General features: G+C 37.1%; 3 protein-coding genes across 7 annotated transcripts; 2 read left to right on the top strand and 1 right to left on the bottom strand.

Annotated features, from left to right (window-relative positions):
- Positions 1 to 68: 68 nt before the first annotated feature.
- On the top strand, positions 69 to 2,550 carry tmem258 (transmembrane protein 258). Of its 2 annotated transcripts, none has more exons than XM_030136126.1 (4): positions 69 to 184; positions 488 to 597; positions 2,175 to 2,303; positions 2,400 to 2,550. In XM_030136126.1, exons 1-3 carry the CDS (start codon positions 182 to 184, stop codon positions 2,299 to 2,301), a joined length of 240 nt encoding a protein of 79 aa, XP_029991986.1. In that variant the 5' UTR covers positions 69 to 181; the 3' UTR covers positions 2,302 to 2,303; positions 2,400 to 2,550. The 2 variants fall into 2 exon arrangements, with proteins under 2 accessions (XP_029991986.1, XP_029991985.1); XM_030136125.1 differs by having other exon boundaries at positions 70 to 184; positions 2,387 to 2,550.
- An 840-nt stretch (positions 2,551 to 3,390) lies between these two features.
- On the bottom strand, positions 3,391 to 4,771 carry tmem138 (transmembrane protein 138). The gene is made up of 4 exons (XM_030136124.1): positions 4,611 to 4,771; positions 3,961 to 4,132; positions 3,732 to 3,807; positions 3,391 to 3,625 (listed from the first exon to the last, which is right to left on the bottom strand). The coding sequence occupies exons 1-4, from the start codon at positions 4,736 to 4,738 to the stop codon at positions 3,513 to 3,515; spliced, it is 489 nt and encodes a 162-aa protein (XP_029991984.1). The 5' UTR covers positions 4,739 to 4,771; the 3' UTR covers positions 3,391 to 3,512.
- A 1,124-nt stretch (positions 4,772 to 5,895) lies between these two features.
- Positions 5,896 to 16,164, top strand: cracr2b (calcium release activated channel regulator 2B). 4 transcript variants are annotated; one of them, XM_030136120.1, is made up of 18 exons: positions 5,896 to 6,161; positions 8,134 to 8,390; positions 8,474 to 8,585; positions 8,685 to 8,832; positions 9,636 to 9,782; positions 9,899 to 9,989; positions 10,410 to 10,505; positions 10,591 to 10,778; positions 11,453 to 11,524; positions 11,682 to 11,736; positions 12,548 to 12,627; positions 12,719 to 12,839; positions 14,155 to 14,278; positions 14,374 to 14,455; positions 14,579 to 14,693; positions 14,942 to 15,049; positions 15,230 to 15,303; positions 15,864 to 16,164. In XM_030136120.1, exons 2-18 carry the CDS (start codon positions 8,136 to 8,138, stop codon positions 15,946 to 15,948), a joined length of 1,953 nt encoding a protein of 650 aa, XP_029991980.1. In that variant the 5' UTR covers positions 5,896 to 6,161; positions 8,134 to 8,135; the 3' UTR covers positions 15,949 to 16,164. The 4 variants fall into 4 exon arrangements, with proteins under 4 accessions (XP_029991980.1, XP_029991977.1, XP_029991979.1 ...); XM_030136117.1 differs by having other exon boundaries at positions 15,227 to 15,303; XM_030136119.1 differs by lacking the exon at positions 5,896 to 6,161 and adding an exon at positions 6,171 to 6,619 and having other exon boundaries at positions 15,227 to 15,303.
- Positions 16,165 to 16,181: the final 17 nt, after the last annotated feature.

Here is a 16,181-nt window from a genome sequence, read left to right as displayed (position 1 = left end):
TTAGGGACAGCGAAGCGGTTTCTAAAAATATGCAAGCGAGCGGAGGAGCCTGAAAAGCTAAACCGAGGGTTTACAAAGGAGTGAACGTATGTACGTACGTCACGAAACAGTCAGGAAGTAATAGGCAGTACGTGGCCTTTTTATCTTGGTCTACAGGAGCAGAAGCTGTGCTTCATACAAAATGGTAAAGTTACTGTTTATTTGTTGTGAAAATCCAAAAATTCTAAATAGTGTTGCAATGTTTTTGCTATGCGCTGTAAAACCCTTCACTTTTATCCATAAAATCTCTCGTATTCGCTGTAGTTCTGCAGTTAGCAGAGCAGCGTTAACGTTAGCCTCTGTTGACAAGCTCACTCATTTAATAATTTCAATCTAAACTGACTGTGTAGCTAGATTCAATGTATTAAAAGCAATGTAGTGGCTCTGAAAGAAAATGTTTCACACTACATTTTACGGTCTTTGTATCTTTCCTCTATTGTGACTCCAGGAACTCGAGGCTATGACCAGATACACCAGCCCGGTGAACCCGGCTGTGTTCCCACATCTGACGGTAGTCCTGCTGGCTATCGGCATGTTCTTCACCGCCTGGTTCTTCGTGTATCCTTTTAGGCATCTGCTTATGAGAAAATGGGTAATAGCTAAGACTAATATTGTAGAATAACTATTGACACAATTATTATTCGTGAAAGATCGCATCAGCACTTTTTCTTGTTGTGGCCCAATTTCATTCATTCGGTTTGTACTACTGTTGGTTATGGACAAGAATTTAAATAGTCAGCTGTTTCCCCCGGGAAAGTACTAGCCCCCACATGTTGAGTGCATTATTGAGTTAAAGGAGTAATTTAGATCTGTTACTCACCTGTCTATATGACTGAGTATTCAGTCATACAGACAGGTGAGAAAATAAAGGAAAAACTTGAATGGAGAGGTGTGGTCTCTAAGGATGATTATGCACCACCCACTGGGCACAAGGAATAAGTGTGTAGTGTGCAATAACCAGATCTTAACTTAACTGAACAACTGTGGAAGATTTTTAACGAGTGCGCTCCTCATCAAAACATCAAATGATAAAGTAGTTTTTGAAGATGTTCATTCATCCTTCCAGTAGAGGTTGCCCAACACCTTGCTTAGACACTTACGTTACCCTTTTCCTTTAATTTGTCTATAGTGTCATCAGCATTAAATGTGACAGAACCGACTGACAAAATTATATAGAAAGCACTGGGAAGAATCTGTCCTAATGATGGAAGCAGGAATACAATAAAATATTGACTAAAATCCAGGGGGATATTCTGTCCTGAGAGCGTAACTACCTTAACAATGTTTTAGTGTCTTCAGCTACATATGAACCTGATTTTACAGATTGCTACAAGGAAGCCTTCTTATAAATCAAACTCACATTTCTGGCATAGAAAGCAGTATCTCTTTGATTACCCCGCCCACCGAAGGGGAGGCAAGGGGCACTGTTTTTGTTTTCTTTTTTGTTTGTTAACACTCTAACAGTAAAACTATTGGTTGAATTCATACCAAATTGGGCTTATAGATTGCCAGTGACCCAGAATAGATGTTATTACATTTTGGGAAAAGTAGGTCAAAGTTCAAAGTTTTTATGAACTTATAAACTCCTTCTCTCCCCCAATTTACTTATAATAGGTCAAATGCCTGTAGCAGCAAAACTATTGGTTGAATTCATACCAAATTGGGTTTATAGTTTGCCAGTGACCCAGAATAGATGTGATTACATTTTGGGAAAAGCAGATCAAAGTTAAATTTTTAATGATTTCTCCCATTTACTTATAATGAGCGAAATTTCAAATGTCTATGAAGACATCAATTTTATTTCAGTTTACTTCAAACTTGGCACATAGAGGCAAATGATATACTGACATCACCACACGTATAGACATGATGACATCAGCTGGATCGATGCCAAAATAAGCTACAATATGTGCGAGAGGTGGGGTTTGTTGTGCCTGGCACCACTTGTTCAATTTTGTAACAATTCTGTGCTGGTTAAGTCTTTAAGTATAATGTGTGATTTAATTAATTACACTTTATAAGTAAAGGAGTGATATTAAACTTAAAATTGGAGTTCTATGAAGGACTTTTAGGTTTTAGAGTACAGATTTTGGCTGTTACACCTTTACACGAGTTAGTCCTTAATTGTCTGTCAGCTATGAGGTCACTTCAACAAAATACACCAGAGATGTTTACAAAGAGCTGCTGATCTCCCTTGTGGCTTCACTTTTCATGGGTTTTGGTGTGCTATTCCTACTCCTCTGGGTTGGCATCTATGTATGAAGGTAAATTTAAAATATATTAATCTTGTGAAAGTGTAAATACTGAAACTTTTTATTTGACATTGTTCCTTCTCCTTTTTTCATAGTTTTGGGATTCAGGTGACTGACACATGACACAACACATTCCAGTAGAACGGATAACATCACACAAGGAACTGGATTTCAAGATATGATTGGACTGCACTGACGATTTTGGGATCATATGGACTGTTTTTCTTTTCACAAGTAAAGAATAATTTGTACAACTTGGTGTCTTTTTTTGTTTGTTTAATAGCTACAGTAATTCAGGTATTTTTGTCTCTTTAATACCAGTATCAGTCTATGAACCCTTCATTACTAAACTCATAGAGATAAGCTGTGAAGTGCACAACAGCTTCACACGTATGTTGCTTAAAAATAGTTACTTAAAAACACACTTGAGCTCTATTTGTAGTGTTTACTAGTAGTACCTAAAACCTCAATCCCTGATTAATCTTTGTTAAAAATAGAGCAGTCTGGTTCACCTTGTCTAAAGGATAACACTAACTACCTGAGTGATGAAGGATTACACAAGGATTACAGAAGGATTATTTAATAAAAACCATGTGAACACACTTCAAAGATCCTCACTGAAAGACAAGTGATTTCGATGAATGTCAAATTTGGCTTGGAAAAAAACATGTAAACAACACATACTAATCTGATAAGGCAAATAAGAAACATTTCATCCTTTGCTGAGAGTAAAAAAAAACCTAATTTTTAACTATCCTATACTGTACAAAATATTCTACATGAAAATATATAAAAATGAACAGTCAATACCTGCCTCTTAAACACTAGTAATTTTTGGACTCAACATTTGTGACATTGTGTTGGATTGTTGTGTGCAACTCAAATGAATTTTCAAGGCCACATAGATTAATAAACTCAATCCTAATTAATACAATACCACACATGCCACCGGTGGCTGACTTGTGTGCCCTGCTGCTTGCTTGGCTATGGAGAGCCAGTAACCACCAGCCCTGTCTTCACCCTCTGTACCTGTTACTAGGTTGATATATATATATATATATATATATATATATATATATATATATATATATATATATACACAAGGTGTACAATATCATTAGCTTCTATCAAGTGTGATAGTGTCAAAAAAAAAGGAAATATGTAGAGTCCAAAATCCAGAATAGGGGTTCTCTTTTCTTGTGAAATCAGTCTGTCCTTTGTTTACTGCCGTGCTCTAGAGAAGGCATCACGCAGCCACAGAGAGTCTTCATACAGCCTTGGGTCTCCCATATATTCTGCTGTCCGTTTATATAAGTAGTAATATAATACTGCCGCTGTTGATAGAAAAAGAAAAACAGCTCTTCAGTAATGATTGACAATACAGTATTTGAAATATGTGGATTGTTATGGAACCTGAACATCTAGTAATCAACTATTTACCTGTTCTCTGGAAAACAAAGAGAGCTTGAAGGCCATCTGTCCAAACAAAACGGTCTGACTGAATCCATCTTAGATTCTGCAATATATATATGTATATATCTATGTAAGATCCAAATTGTTTGAATCAACATCAACTATACATTTTCCATTCAAGGATGACAGTATTTAAATGGTGGATTTTAATTGCACTGAGGTGATACGCAGGTTTTTGTTGGAGCTACAAACATACCAGCACCCAGCAGTGGAGGCAGATGCTCAGAGTCAGGTACAGTGCTGAAAAGATCAACAGAGCCCTGAATCTTTCCAGCAGTAGTGACACTAGGCCGACCTGGAACACGTATGTGTTGAACATCATCAGCAGGATGATAATCACACTGAACAAGATGGCAATGTCCTGGATGCTGCACAGAAAGATGTCAATGGTTTATTCCTTGTATTGTTTTATGATGCAGTAAAGAGTAACACCAAATAATTTCAATTCATCACTTAAAGGATTTGAAACAATTATTTGAATCATTATTCAACTAATGTCTGAAAGAGTGATCATTTTCTGAGTGTAAATATGTGAATCTCTGAGAACTACTCTTTGTGTTTGGCTTCAACAAATGGTTTTTGTCTATCCAAATTCTGAAATTCTTAATAATAAATATATTTTAACCAATCACTTTATAATTTACTGCTTTTTATGATATTAAGGATATGTTAAAAAATCTGATTTATAATCATGTGACATGAAATATATACTATTAAGTAAAGTGAAGAAAACGAAACAGATTTAGGATGAAAGCTGAGTAGTAAAATCTGTTATGGAAATAAAAATGAAAGAGTGAGAGACTGGTAAATCAATTCATCTTCTTAATGTGTAATTCACTGACTTACATGAAAAGCACAAGTTGGATGACAGGTGCTCCTCTTAGAAGTTCACTGAAGGAGTTCACAAAAAGGTCATAGACCAGCAGTGATAGCTGGATCAATAACACAAGAGAGTAGTTGCCGGTCTGGAGCATCTTCACGGGCTGATCTTGCAAACAAACAAGCTCTAAAGTTCTTGGTTTCTTCTCTGGTTCCTTATAACAACTTAACGCAGGTGGTGATGGTGGTTTTCAAGTCCTACATACTTCAGTGCAGTGCAAGGCAGTCATCTAGAAGTAGGTAGTAGTAGTGAATCCACAACTGGTTCCTTTTACTTAAGATAATCTTCACAACATTTGAAACCCCTGTCAAGAAACAGCATGCTAGATTGTAGGTTGTCCTCAGTGAAAACGAGTGTTGATGGTAACAGGTAGTCCAAGATGTGTTTGATGTTCTTAGAAGATGCATGTTGAAATCTTCATTTTGTAAAATCTCTTTCTCTTCTTATATCCTGTTACAGAGGACAGGGAGACGCTGTGAAACAACAGTTAAGTTAATTGAATTGTTTAGAAGGGTTTTTTTTTTTTTTTACCTTTTAGAAAGATTTGCTCAGATCTTCCCTCCATATCAGGCAGAGATCAAACAAATACCTACTACTTAGAAACATGTAGTAGGTTAGACTCCTTCAGATACCTAAATTAGTAGTAAACGAATCGACGTTTCTAAAATAGTCCAGTTGTGAAATGTCAAAGCTTGGATTAAGGACAAATCTCACTTCAGATCATCCAACATCTCTGTTTGGTTGTGTTCTCCCTTTCTCTACATCTATTCTTCTGCTCTAGCTGTGACGGTACTCCGTTATTTAGCCGTGAGATAATCTTGGAGACGGATAATACAGTAACTGTCTGTTTCACAATCTTATTTCCACCACTAATCACTCCGGTGGCACTGGGACAGCAACGCGGATTTCACTTTCAGGGAATTCCCTCCAGACAGTTGGCGGACACGTTTGTTTTGTAAACCATCAGCACAGCAGTAACAGCTTCTAACACTCATTATCCACTTTTTACTGACATATGTGTGTTAAGAAATAAAAATCACTCACCCCAAGTCAAGAGAGAAAAGTAAATCGCTCAAATTGTCACTTTTCCCACCCGAAAACAAAGCTTCTTCCCACTATAAATCGCGACCACCACTGCTTTTCAGCGGTAACCATGATGTATTTCCGTAAATTCCATGGTAACGGCAAATTCTACCGTAAAATGACTTATACGCCATCTCTGAACATTTCCTAAAAAACGCACCAACTTAATAAAAAAAACACAGTGTTTCTTGTCAAGTCTCGAGTTTGCGCTAAAAATCTCATGAAATTGATATTTTTGCTTCGGGAAAACAAAAATAATTAATTAAACGTTAGAGGATAAAACAACGAAGCTCATTTTGAAGACTATACTAAACATTACGGTAGAAGTGGACAGCACGGTGCGTACTGCCACCTACAGGCCGGTGTCGGTACTTCTGACTGGATTACCTCGAAGTGATCAAAGGTAGTGGACACCTGAGTCCAGTACACCGGAGGTAAGTCTTCTAAGTTACTACAAGTTGGCTAAATTAACATATTAACAGTTACGAGAGTCATTTAGAAAATAAATACAGTGTAAGTGTTTTAAGTTTTGTCCGTTATGGAAGGACGACAGCGAATTAACTGGTGTGAATGTGTCGGTATTTCTCAGTTTTAATAATAAATGTACCGCAGTATCATTGTGTGGGTTTTGGTTACCTCTGCCAGCAGTTTTCATATGTTGCAGTTTTCCCAGCTGCATTTGAGTGAAATTTAGAGCCTGTTATTGCCATGTACATGCTGTCTTTTCAAGTAATGTATTTACAACAACGTCAACCTGCATTTGGTCTTTTTTATCGTCCTTATTCATCATAAGTATGCGCCTCTGTTTTGTTGACTTCATGTTGTAAACTCACACTTTCACTTAATATTTTGCTCACCTGATACCACACACCGACCTTGCTCAGTGTGTAAGGTGTGTAAGTTTATTTGACCTTTGGCGTGGCTTGTTGGCAAATTCGGCGCTTGGTGAGAAACACAGAATCCTCAGCTTGCAGTGTTTACACAAGTCTCTTATCTGTGTATATCTCATGTGTTATAAGGAAGTTTTAAAGTCATTGATCATCAACATGATTTATCAGTTATTATCAGTGCATTCTTTAAGTCAGTGTTTTAACAGATAGTGTGAAATAAAGCATGGCTGGAAAGAGAGGAAGCATAGGAAATTCACATACTTTCACATAACACTGAGTCACATGTCAGTTCAATATGTACTTTAACATGATGAGCTTCCAAAAAACATTAAATTTCGTTTTTAAAATAAAATGTTTTATTCGTTTTTGCTGCTCTGAGGAATAAAACAGGTAATAAATCATAAATCACTCTTTTATGAGTGTTCATGAAAATACTGTGGCATGTTTTCCCATAGTTCTTAGAGTAAAATTTGTGTGCAATTGTGGTAGTTCTGACAATGCAAACAAGTGCAAATGTTTTATTTGCATCTCCTCTCCTGGCTTTCTGCCCTCGCCTCCACTTACGCAGTAACTTTCCTCACATGATGCCATCCTGTTTTCTACCCTCTCCACATCCTGGTCCATGATCTCAGACACTACAGTAGCACAGCAGCTGAAGTCATCCCCACTCTGAATAAACACTGAGGAGCAATGTGTGAAGCAACATGTTGATGTTTAACTTCAACTTAAGAACAGTTGTGTTTTGGACATGACAGTGTGAAATATTTTTTCTCTTTAATACGCCACCATTGGTCTATTAATTATAGGATTCTCCAGAAAGTAATAAAAGTGTAGACAAGTCTGACACCTGATCAGAGCAGCTGTAGATAATGTGTACAGTCACAGCTCAGTTTGGTTTACACTTTCTGTTTGACAAGGGAGGACCTGTAAGGCCTGGTTCTCAAAATATCTTACAACACCAGTGGAGAAGACCTAGTGTCTTTTCATTCATTCTTGTTGCAGTTCAGAAAAGGCAAATGAATGTTTCTGAGGATGCTTCAGAAAACTTTAGATTTGTTATCATTGTAAAATAAAATGTTTATTACCAAAACTTTTGACCCACCAATATACAGGATATTTCTTCATTGCAGATTGTCAGTTATTGAGGAGAGCAATAACTGATATTTGGAGTCAGTATACATTTTAGATGAAATGATACATTCTGGTGTTAGTTTCAACAATTTCATCACAAACATTTGTTGGAAAAGTTGGACAACTAAATAAGTGTTTTTTGTCATTAAGATGTTGATAAGCCTTTACATGTCATGGGTAATCAATCATATGGTGACTACAGAGCCAAATTAGTGCATTTATAAAGGACTTTATCAGAGCAAAAAATATGCAGATACAGATTATTGTAAAAATATAAATATTACATTAGGCAATAATCCATCAACCCGTGGAAACAAAAAAAACTTCACATAAAGCTAGTACTTAATGAAAAGCATGTATTCTAATTATTCACATCCCTTTTCAGTAATGTCAAAGTGGCTGAATGACGGGGAAGTTTTGGTGGGGCAGGGTAGTGGTGAGGCCGTGATGCTGAGCCCCAGATTACGGACTCTGCTACCCGGGAGCCCAAGATCAGGTCAGTTGCGAAGTCCACTGGCTTCCCCCAGTACCAGAGAGTCAGTGGCAGGAAATCCACAGGCAGAAGTCATGGGTAAAGCCAAGGAGCTGTTTGAGTTGTGTGACAAAGAGGGCAAAGGGTTCATCACAAAGAGGGATATGCAGGTAAGCAACAGAGAGACAATAACATATTATTTTAGACTCATTGCAGATTTAACCCTTCATCTTCATATCCACGCTCTAATCAGAGGCTACAAACAGAGGTACCGCTATCGCCTGAACAACTGGAGACGGTGTTTGAAAGTCTTGATCGAGAGAGCATTGGGTTCCTCACACCTGCTGAGTTCAACACAGGACTTGGTGAGTTTAGTTTGGTGATTATTCAAGAGCACAACATATTCTATCAGCAATGCTAGTGTTCATTCACAAAACTATTACTGTTCTCTGCTTGTGGTACAGGAGAGTTGGTGGGACTAGATGAAACAATGGAGCAAAGTCACAATGAGGAAGAAGACAATAATGACCAGGTGGAGTGGTTCCAGGACCCTGCCGCAAGCCGATTTGTTAACATACTGATGGAGCTGGGTGCTGACAAACTCTTTAAAGAGTAAGTTCTCTCAGGTGTATCCCAATTCTCTCCTACAGCCCACTCAAGTGGTGTCATCTTTGTCTTGGTTTTCTGGCAGAGGAAGTACATATTGCGAAGTATTCCTGAGAGTGGACACGCAGGCGATTTTTACATTATTCCCATTTAGTGAACAAAGCATTTGCATTAGCCTGCATATCATATTGAAATGTGTGCATGTTTGATAGAGCCTGAAGTAAGGCTGTGATGAGACATGTAGGAAAGTACAAGTGGTGAAAGCTTAAACATACAGTCACGGAAAAAATTATTAAACCAGCCCTTGTTTTCTTCAATTTCTTGGTCCTTTTAATGCCTGGTACAACTAAAGGTACATTTCTGCAGACAAATATAATGATAACAACAAAAATAGCTCATAAGAGTTTAATCTGAGAGCTGATATCTTGGCATTTTCCATGGTTTTCTTGATAATAACCAAAATCACTTAAGTTCTTACATCAATAGCTATGGCATTGTACTGACAAAAACAGTGCTTTTAGGCATTCCATGTTTTCTTTTCTGTCTGTTTTGGTCACATGATACACACAAGAGTTAGTACTGGTTTGTATAACCATTGTTTTTGATGACTTGATGGTCTAATAATTTTTTCCGCGACTGTATATTTCACAATCTTTTTAACACATCGAATATTTAGTGATTTGTTGATGCATCTGCAGATTATATGTATTTATTCGTAGGTCTTTATGGCTCTTCCAGTGATTGTGACCCATACACTAAAATTGCACTGTATGGGTAACAGTTGTGTGTTATGTCATGGTTTGTTTTAGCCAGCAGGAGCTCTGTACTTTGTGGTGTGACCTCCAGAGGGACAGACCAGAGCTGCTGAATGTCCTGGAGGGTGTCCTGGTCCACGCAGTGTCCCACTTACAGGACTCGATCCGAGACAGAGACAGTCTGGAACAGGCTCTGCGCAGGTGTCTGCCACCTCCCTCCGATCTACCTCTAGATCTCTAACACAAAATTTACATTCTGTTTGTTTTTGTTTTGTCATCTGTCAGGATACAGGTAACTTTGATTTGTTCTGTTTCAGACGAGAGCTTGAACATGATCGGGTTGTTCGGTCCATATATGAAGAAGTGGAAACCCAAGTCAGAGAGGAGAGAGAGAAATACTTAGCTCAGGTACTAGTTTTTACTTTATGGGTGTTTATGGTAGTTCAGGCAGGCAGATCTAGTCAGTCATTCAAAATCTTCACCCCATTAATGTCCTTTAGAGCTGAGCCAGTGTTTATTACTTTCCTCTGTACTGTGCTCACCACATTGCTCCTATTCATCAGCCTATTATTGATTTAAAATCATCTCCTCTACCTACTCGGCCTCCTCCTGCAGTAGTGAAGTTTTTTTCTTTTAATCTCGGACTTTGCTGTGGATTTTGTGATCTCTGGGGTTGCCTGTCTGTCATACTCACTCGAGTCACAATCACATATTATGCACACCTTATATCTAATATAAGTATCCTGCCTGAACTAATCTGATCTTTTTTGAAAGTACACAAATGTAATCACCATAATGGCATTTAACACATTTATTATGAAATCAAAGGACAGTATTAGACAGAAGCACAAAGGGCAACAACTTAAAGAGGAGCTACAGATCCGTGAGCAAGAGTTGGAGAACATGCTGACCAAACAGAAAGAGGTAGGTGTCCATGTAGTTCAGTTGTAATTCATGAATAGTGTCTTAGTTTAATGGGAAAGACAACAGGACTTGTCTTTGTGCTTAGCTGGAGAGCAGAATCCACCAGCTGAGTCATGAGCAGGCAAACATCAAGCAGCAGAATCAGCAGTTGCGGAGCCTCAATGCCCAGTTACAGGAGCAGGTGGAGAGCAGCAAAGAGCAGCTGCAGGCAGCTCTGGGTCAGCTCAGTCTGCTGCAGCTCAGTGCTGCCCAGGAACAAATGGCCAGACAGAGGTGAGTGGTAAAAACACTGGCAGCTGAAACAGTGTCACAAGCTCTATTGTTAAAACACTGCCTTTCTGTGAAGTATGACATTAATTATTTATTTCCAAGTGTGATAATGAATTTAAGTATGGCTTTTATTAAAAAAAAATGGGTATGAGCTTATGGGAATCATATGATCTGTCTGTTTCATTCCCATCAGAGTAGCTGCAGGCAATCATCTTCTTTTAGTCAAGAGCAAGTTTAACCAAAGCCATTGTAAAATCTGTTTAAATCTGTTTTTTCACAAATTAACCACAACAAAGTATTCCATATCCTCCATGACTGATATGTTTTGACAGTTTATTACCAAATGTTTAGTACACAGTGGATGCACTATTTAGTATTTACAGTAACACGAGGGTGTGTCTGGGACTGACTCAGTGTAAACTACTTTGCACATTTTCATTGTAATGAAGGAACATGTCATCCAGTGCATAAAGCTGACTGTGAGTTGTGTATTTAAGGTGTATGTTGACATCAATAAAGGGCCACAACACAGTGGAATTATCTGTATTAGACTTGGGTGACCCAGATAATACTCAGCTGGATTCAGTTATTCTTTTAATCTTTAAATGACTGTTTATTGACAACCAGAACTGAATGGAACCTCAGCTTTTGTCAATTTTTTGTTTGCCTCACTACAGGAATGTAATGAAAGTGTCAAGAAACATGCAGAAAGAGAAGGATAGTCTCTTAAGACAGCTGGAACTATTGAGGTACATCTTAACAGTAGATGAAAAGTTCAGCATTTGCATAAAATTTGTACTTAAATAGCAATGAATGTATTTTTTTGTATGTACTTTTTTATTAATTCACCCAAAAATTACAAACTAATGATAAATATGTGTAAATGTTGTCCTTTCTTTCTGTCAGGGACATGAACAAACGGCTACGAGATGAAAAAGATGCCCAGCAGTCTCAGAAGGGGGTTAGTCATAGACAGTCTGTACTTCCACCTCCTCTGCCATTAACTTATTACCTCAATGAAGACCTTTGCACACCATGGACACAGCAGATTTATCCGCCTTAAGCTAAGTCCCAGGGCGGTGTCATGCTCTATTTCATCCTCTGGACACTGGTTATTTGTGCAGGCTGCTGTTAGTGTTATTGATGGTTATTGATTGAACTTGTGTTAATGTCATTGACACATGGTTTACTTGTCAGCATGTATGTTTTGTGAGCATGTGGTCAGTTAACAGAAGGACTGAAGATTATCCTGTACTGTACCAACAGAAGAGTATTATGTTTATAAGTTATATTGTACATAGTTGTATTTATGCATAAGCTTCCTTAATATTTAAGTGTGTACCAGATCAATGGCACATTTTATTTTTTATCACATGTCTTGCGTTGGGTGCCTTAAATCAACGTCACTTGAGATAATGAACATATAGCACTTGTAACTGTAGCTTTATTTCTTTAAACTGAGCTTTCATGGAACAAGCTTGATAAAATATTTGTTTCTGAGCAACACATTTTGATTTTTCACTTTGTATGATTTTTATATTAAGTGTATTGCTGATAAATGGGTATGATGTTAAACTACTTTGCAGCAGAATAAATGTCATCATTTGACTGATTTCTTACTTTTCATTTGCACAGATTAAAGCCAACAGAATTACTACAGAGAGGACAATGTGGATTAATACTGCTTTTAAAACCAAAGCAACCATGTATCTACTATGAAAATCTTAATGCTCATTGTTTCTTCTGCCTCACTTTCCACAAACACCATTTAGAGTCCAAATGAGACTAAGAGATTGCAGAAGAAAGGGTCTATCATAGGTAACTACTTACAACAAGACAAGCCATTGAAAAGGTTTGTATGACCAGTCACTTTTATCATGTCTGTAATAATACGACAGATTGCCCAAGGAAGAAACTAATTTTGTGTATTTATTGGTTCTAAGACAGCTGAGCTTAACCCCTGAGTTGGAACTGGAGACAGAGACAGAGGTGACAAATTCCTCCAAGAGACACCAGCCTTCATATAAAGTCAGGTCTGAGAAAGTTGATCAGGCACTAACTCAGGTAGGGAAAATATCAAATCTACAGAAACAGACAAATTCCTCCCCAGATTATCCTGTTTTATTTCATAGGTTTGGGCCAATAACTTTAAAGCACTTTAGATTCAACAAGTGGTGCCAGGTACAACAAACCCCATCCCTCACACATATCGTAGCTGGTTTTGGCATTGATCCAGCTGATGTCATCATGTCTATGCGTGTGCATATCAATTGACTCTATATATGTCCCAAGTTTGAAGTAAAGTGAAACAAAACTGATGTTTTTATAGATGTTTGAAATTTTGTCCATTATAAGTAAATGTGAGAAATTTTTTTTTTTTTTTTTAAAAATCATAAAAATGTGAACTTTGACCTGCTTTTCCCAAAATGTAATGACATCTATTCTGGGTCACTGGCAATCTATAAACCCAATTCGGTATGAATTCAATCAATAGTTTTGCTGCAAGAGTGTTAACAAACAAACCGAACCAAAAACAATACCTCTTAAGGTAATAATAATTATTTTTCAAAAAGAGCAATATTCACAGTGCTGGGAATTAGGATCATACACACTCTTTGTTTTTACAGTCAGAAATATTAAACTTACGAAGTAGAATATCGATCATGATGTTCAAAGCAAAGAATTAGTAGTTACTATCTAATACTCAAAAAATGTTCTCTGAACATGGGGGGAGGGTGTCATATTACTTCTGAGCCTCTGAAAATTGAAGGACTATGTTTAAAATGGTTGCATTTCCTAAACAGTTGATGCAATAGTTTTTGTTGAACCTCTTGAAATAAAGCTAAACATCCACACTTAAATTACATCTTGATGATTTGATTTCAAATTCAGTAGGGTTGTGTACAGAGACAGAATTACCAAATCTTTGTCCATATACATAGATGTGTATATATATATATATATATATATATATATATATATATATATATATATATATATATGTGTGTGTGTGTGTGTGTGTGTGTGTAGATATATGCATCTATATACAAACACACAATAACTCATGGAGGAGGGTTGGGACTAAATAAGTGCTTATTACTACCCATTCCTTTTTTAACATTTAGAGAGTATATTTGTTGCTTTCTATTTGTGTCATATGTGAATTTTCTTTATTGTTTGAGTTCTCCTACCAACATGTTGAAAATTAATTACTAACTTTTCAATTGTCGATGCAGAAGCTAAAAAACAATACAGATAATGTAGAAAAATGAACTGCTGCACAGTAACAGAGGATGATTTACACAAATAACAGGCAGAGAGTTTAAAACAGAAAAAAAGTAAGACCTATTGGTAAATTTTGGTCCTTTTAACATTTTAGAGCAAAGGTGTCAGTCAGAGTGTGTTCAAGGTGGTATTCCTAGGTAACTCAGGAGTTGGTAAAAGCTCCTTCATCCAGCACTACTGCACAGGCCGCTTCTTCAGTAAAATGAATGCTACTGCGGGTAAGTACTTGGTTTAACCACTTTTTGTTATGATGATCAAAATACTATCAGGTCATTAAAGGGTATGATATGAAACCAGGGTTCTTTTCTTACAGGTATAGATTTTCAGATGAAGACTTTAACTCTGGGCTCCACCACCATCACTCTGCAGCTCTGGGACACTGCAGGGCAGGAGAGGTGGGACAGAGCAAAGCCTATTCCCATATTTACCACCTTTTCTCTTTGTGGATTTACAAATATCCCAGCTTATTTTGTAGAGTAGCGCTTTTTCTTATACCTTTTATACCGATTCTTTTTCAGGTTTCGTAGCATCACTGAGCAGTACTACCGTAAGGCTGACGGCATCCTTGCCATGTATGACATAACTCAACCCCTCTCCTTCACCGCAGTGAGAGGCTGGATAGATACTGTGAAGGTGAGAAGGCAGAGTTGAAAAATGTATGTTCTAAATACTCATGCAGAATTTTCATAATACAGCTCAACAGTCTTTTTTACTGACATGAATTCTGTTTGAGTGATAAGACCTGATTTATCCCTTTTTTATTCTTATCATATGTTTACACACACAAAATAATTATATACTTAAGTGTCAGGATGTGTTTGCTTAGTTTTAGAACTGAAATTGATAAGTGTGTACTCTAACTTGTTTTGCCTCCACCCCAGGAGAAGATGTGTGAAGGTGCAGTGCTAATGCTTCTGGGTAACAAGCTGGATCTCACAGACAGTGACAACAGAAAAGTGACAACAAGGGATGGTCAGAAACTGGCAGTGGTGAGGCTCATTTAAATATTCAAACTACCCTCTGCAGTAATTTGTCCACATTATCAGAAATAAAGATAGATAGAAGAAGATAACTGGGTTTTAAACAATGTTAAAAATATCTGTATATTTCTTTTTTTTTGGCTCTGTATATTTTATCTGTATATTTCGTCTTTTTTGCTCGTACAGCAGCACCAGGCTGTGTTTTATGAGTGCAGTGCCAAGACTGGACATAACATGGGGAAGGCGATGACTCATTTGGCTGAGTATGTCATGCATATTATCTACATAATGTATCTGCAGAGATTTTGCAATGCTAGAAGTAAATTGTACATACAGTTACAGAAAAAATTATTAGACCATCAAAAGTCATCAAAAACAAACTAACTCCTGTATGTATCATGTGACTAAAACACAGAAAAGAAAACATGGAATGCCTAAAAGCACCGTTTTTGGCAGAACAATGCCATAGCTATTGATGTAAGAACTTAAGTGATTTTGGTTATTATTAAGAGAACATGGAAAATGGCTAGATATCAGCTCTGAAATTAAACTTTGATGAGCTATTTTTTTGTCATTATATTTGTCCAAACAAATGTACCTTTAGTTGTACCAGGCATTAAAATGGACAAGAAATTGAAGAAAACAAGGGTGGTCTAATAATTTTTTCCGTGACTGTAGTTACCTGGAAAGTGATTGAAGTTCCTCATAAATTTTTATGATAAGGGGAAATGCAGCCAAATCAGTTGATGCAATTCGACTTTTATGATAGGCTTATGTGTTGTTTTCGATGCAAAATAAGTGAATCACCTTTTCTTACTTGTAGGTTGTTAATGGCCCAGAACACCCAACAATGTGGAGACGTACTTTTACTGACAGAGGACCCTCCTAAAAGCAGCTGCTGTACATAACCATAAGAGTGCTCTCATCCTGTTTACCTGACATGGTTTAGTAATGTTACATTTTGGTTGTTGCAACAGCTGGAGATTTGTTGGAAATGCCAACAACAGAAGGATAGATCAGGTCAAAACACAAACAGTGCCATTTTACTGTGAACAAGTTTACTACACCCTATCTGCGATGTGTTATGGATCATTTAATGCAACCAATAAATATATTTTTGATTATTTTGTGTCATTGTATT

The sequence above is a fragment of the Sphaeramia orbicularis genome, chromosome 6 (genome assembly GCF_902148855.1).
Source record: "Sphaeramia orbicularis chromosome 6, fSphaOr1.1, whole genome shotgun sequence".
NCBI lineage: Eukaryota > Metazoa > Chordata > Actinopteri > Kurtiformes > Apogonidae > Sphaeramia > Sphaeramia orbicularis.
The sequence above is the reverse complement of the archived record's forward strand: the minus strand, read 5'-3'. Positions and strand labels throughout refer to the sequence as shown.